Raw genomic sequence first — 4,021 nt, 5'->3', positions numbered from 1 at the left:
AATTAAAGTGTTTAAAGGTGGGGAGGGGAGGAGGGGGTGATGGGAGGGTGGGGACAAGGGGAAAAAATGAGAACCAAGACCTGGCATGTAAAGGTACAAGATCCCAATAATGAATGTAACTGTACTGTGTACCTAGAATGTACCAATAAATTCAATTTAAAAGAAAAAAAAAAGTCCAAGGACTCAAGTTCGATTCCTGGTACCAAAAAATAAATAAATCTGTGAACAAAATGACAGGCTGCAATAATTACAAATGCTGAAGTATTTACTGTGACAATTCATGCACAATGCCATTTTTGGAAAGACAGAAGCTGACAGATAACAAAAGCACAATATTAAATTAATAAGGGAAAAAATGTGTCTTCTGAGTCAAGGATTACCTTCAAATATATATGATTTGGTTGTGAAATATAAGCCAATAGGCACCGTTATCATTATTGCTGTGAAGAAGAGTAGTGTCTTCAGGGTTGATGCCAGTGAACTTTCACTTCTGGAAAAAGAAAAAACCAGAAAGAAACAGTAGTCCTCAGTGTCATATACAAATATTTATCTGTCCCTAAAGCTATACGCATCTACAGAAGAGATGCTATCTGGCACATGCGACCCCACTCTCATGCGACTGTCATTTTATATCCAGTGTGATCCATTCATATGCAGGGTATCTGTCCAATGTGTGTCACCAGGCCAGCGGAATCTGACCCTGAGTCCCAGGAGGAAAAATCAAGGGCCTCCACGACATTGGAAATGCCTCTATGTCAGCAGCAGAACCCACACTCCCCACAATGAAATCAGCCTGCAACTGCAGCAGGCAGTGGCATAATGAGAGTTTGCATGGTAGGGGCAGTCCTTCAATTCTCGCCCTCCCACGGATCTGATTATCTATTTAAATAGAAATTAGAATGATGTGGAGAGAAAAACATTCTATTTCCACGTATACCAATCTTCGCCATGTTAAAATGGAGTAAATTGTTACAATATAATTAATTTTCCTTTCGGCCAATGACACAGCCCAAAACTTGTGCCACAGGGACCGTCCCCTCTACTACCAGCTACGCCACTGCACAGAATCCTAAAAACCAAACCACCACATGGCATTCTGTGAAAAAGCACAGGAACAGAGGGCCGGAGCAGCGGAATTAAGAAATAGCACAATCCATTCACACGAAAAGTCCCTGCAGTTGCCTCCACCAATCCCCACACCTGGCCACAAAGCTTAAGAGGTGCCTGTTCCTAGCCAGATGTGGTAATGCACTTTTCATCCCAGCACACTAGAGGGCTGAGGCAGGAAGATTCGAGGCCAGCCTGCACAAAAATAGAAAGAAGCCTGTTTATAACACAGGGAAACAAGTTTTTAATTGAACTAAAACATAAGAAAAAGTTCTGAGTCCTAACATGTTGTAAATGACAAATACACACAAAATTTACTATGGGTTACAGCTCAATAGTATAGCACTTCCATATTGTGAGGCCCTGAATCTGATCCCAGCACTGAAATTTAAAACTTGCACACATACACAAAAATGATGGGTGAAACATGTGATATTATAATCCCATGTCTGTCTGACTACATGTCCCACAAATGTGAGAGAATGCTATCCAAAAAGTTTTATCTCCTTTCGCTACATCAAAGGATCTCCTTTTAACCAGTCTCATTCTGGCTCCCTTTTATCTAATATACAGAAACCCCCTTAAACTGTTTCCTTGTAGTCAATCTCAGGATTTCACTGGATAATCTTCCTAAGGAATATGAATGCCTGTAGTATCAGGTCTACAAAAAGTACAGTAACTATTTCTCTGATTCCTTTGTGGGTCTAAAAGGCCCTTGACCTTGAAGTTTTTGTGATTACTAAAGCAATTTTGAGACTAAGATGATAAAGGAACTAAGTTCCAGAGATAGCGAAGGTTACCTGCTTTTGTTCCTTATTATTCCTAGGTATCTGTTATCTGGTCTGCCTTTTTTAAAAGTTTATTATTGAAAAAGATGATTTAACAGTAATAGCGTTTAAAAAAAAAAACTTTACTTCCCACCACCCAAACATAACCTTTTCTTTCCTATATATTAGTTTCTCTACCTATAGCCTACCTTAACACTTTGTAACATATCCTCAGTTCCTCCTCACTACTCTATCTTAAACTTCAAAAGCCGGATTACTTTTCTGGGTTATAACCTCAGCTAATGTAGGACTACATATAATCATACATAGCTCACTGAGAGGGCGAACGTTCTGAGAAATGCACCGTTAGATGATGATGATGCAGTCACTGTGCACACATTACAGAGGATAACTCACTCAAGGTCAGATGGCTAATCTTATATGACGCCACGATCATATACATAGCCTGTCACTAAGCAAAACATCCAATGTGGCACATGAACATGCAGCGTCAATGTTAAGCCTATAAACTTCTGAAAATTGCCTAGCTTCCCCTAATCCTTACAGCACATTTTCTGACTTCAAGCCACAGCCCACTGCACCCATCAGTTCTGCTGGCACAAACCAGCTCTGGCAGACTCTGCAGTTTATTACAAATCAAAGCAAATGATGTCATTTGATTTCTTTATCAAGTGACTGAGGGCCACTGAGAAGGGTTAGAAATGGGGAATGGGAAAGCCAGAATTAAAGTTGTCTAGGCACAGGAAAAAGTTCAGGATGAACTTTTATCAGGCCACCACTCTAAATGCTGCCTAGCTTTTCCACTTCCTATAAATGTCTGCACCATACACTGAACAGATAAAAAGAGTTTACGATATTCCTTTCTGTGGCAAAATGCTTATGGCAGAATTCTTTCTTCTACAAGATTTCATTTGTAAACTGAGTGTGGTGGCACACACCCATTATCCCAGAACTCTGGCAGGCTGAAGCACAGTGATTACAAGCTCCAGGCCAGTCTGGGTAACTTAGCAAGAAACTCTCTCAAAATTTTTTTTAAAAAAATCGCTACAGGCTGAGGATGTAGCTCAGTACAAAGGCCCTGGATTCAAGTTTCAATAATGAAAAACAAAATGCTTTCACTGCCAATTCCATTGGAAAATACTAGTTAACAGTGTAGGACTGTACTGTATGCCAAAAGTACTTAATAAAAATACATTAATATCCTCCTAAGTGAACCTGCCTTGACTAGGGGAAGTAAAAAGATCACAGGGCTCCACTGATTACAGGCTTTGGAGTCGGTGGCTTGGTCAAACGTCAGCTTCTACATTTGTACTCTTCGACTGTGTAGTCTAATTGTGTGATCTTGGGTAAGTCTCTTACCTCGAGTTAATTTCGCCCCCTCAAAATTAGGAAAGTAAGAATTTAGAGTAACTAAGCCCAGTATACCTCAATATATGGCAGGTATTCCTTCCCCACCCATCTCTGCCTACTGAGGTTGGGCTGAAACACTTGGATTTTTCATCAGGTTGCTTCTGCTCAGCCACTAGTCCCCCTCATCCTATTGACTGGTTTCCCTTAAGAGAAGCAAGGGACCAATTTCCACTTCTACTTCCACTGTTTCCATTCACACAGCAAACACTTATTAAACCCGACGATGCAGGTCTCAGTAGGGCACTCGGGGATGAAGGAGGCCAGGTTCCTGTCCTCGGAGACCACATCCTGCAGCAGGGAGAGAGGCAGGCTGCAAACGGTACAAGCACAATACAGACCGCAGCAAGAGGAAGTGCTAGGGCAGAAGCCTGAGCTGAAGGTCCGCTGACCTAGTTCCCATGAGCCTGATTCTCTTGCTACTAAGTGAGTGAAACGCTGGGTCCGGATGTACCGACCCTACAGGTTGCAAGCTGCTTCCTCTCCCCGCTCCCCCAACACCGCAGCTAGATCCAGAGGGTCCAGGGTCCTCGTCCACCCCGTTACGAACGGGCCTTCCCTCAAGTCCCGCTACAGGCCAGGGCCAGCCGGCCCAGCGGACCGGGCCCCAGCTCAGGGCTACCTGAACTCGGGTGGCTGCAGCGCATTCAGCGCCGCTTTATCAAGCCGCTCCATGGCGTCGCCGTGCCAACAGCAGGCGCTCGGCGGTGGTGGGTTCG

The 4,021-nt window shown here is 43.2% G+C and overlaps 1 protein-coding gene across 1 annotated transcript in view; it reads right to left on the bottom strand.

The window, feature by feature from the left end:
* Vma21 (vacuolar ATPase assembly factor VMA21) overlaps positions 1 to 4,015 on the bottom strand; it is a 7,393-nt gene extending 3,378 nt beyond the window's left edge. The window contains exons 1-2 of the mRNA XM_010638949.2: positions 3,925 to 4,015; positions 381 to 490 (exon numbers count right to left, since the gene is read on the bottom strand). Coding sequence (XP_010637251.1) covers positions 381 to 490; positions 3,925 to 3,977 — 163 coding nt within the window. The 5' untranslated portion in view covers positions 3,978 to 4,015. The remainder of the gene's footprint in view (positions 1 to 380; positions 491 to 3,924) is intronic.
* Between the last annotated feature and the right edge of the window lie 6 nt (positions 4,016 to 4,021).

This window comes from Fukomys damarensis, unplaced genomic scaffold (genome assembly GCF_012274545.1).
Source record: "Fukomys damarensis isolate Sample0158 unplaced genomic scaffold, DMR_v1.0_HiC HiC_scaffold_39, whole genome shotgun sequence".
In the NCBI taxonomy this organism is placed as follows: domain Eukaryota; kingdom Metazoa; phylum Chordata; class Mammalia; order Rodentia; family Bathyergidae; genus Fukomys; species Fukomys damarensis.
Note: the sequence above shows the minus strand (reverse complement) of the source record. Positions and strands in the feature narration are given on the sequence as shown.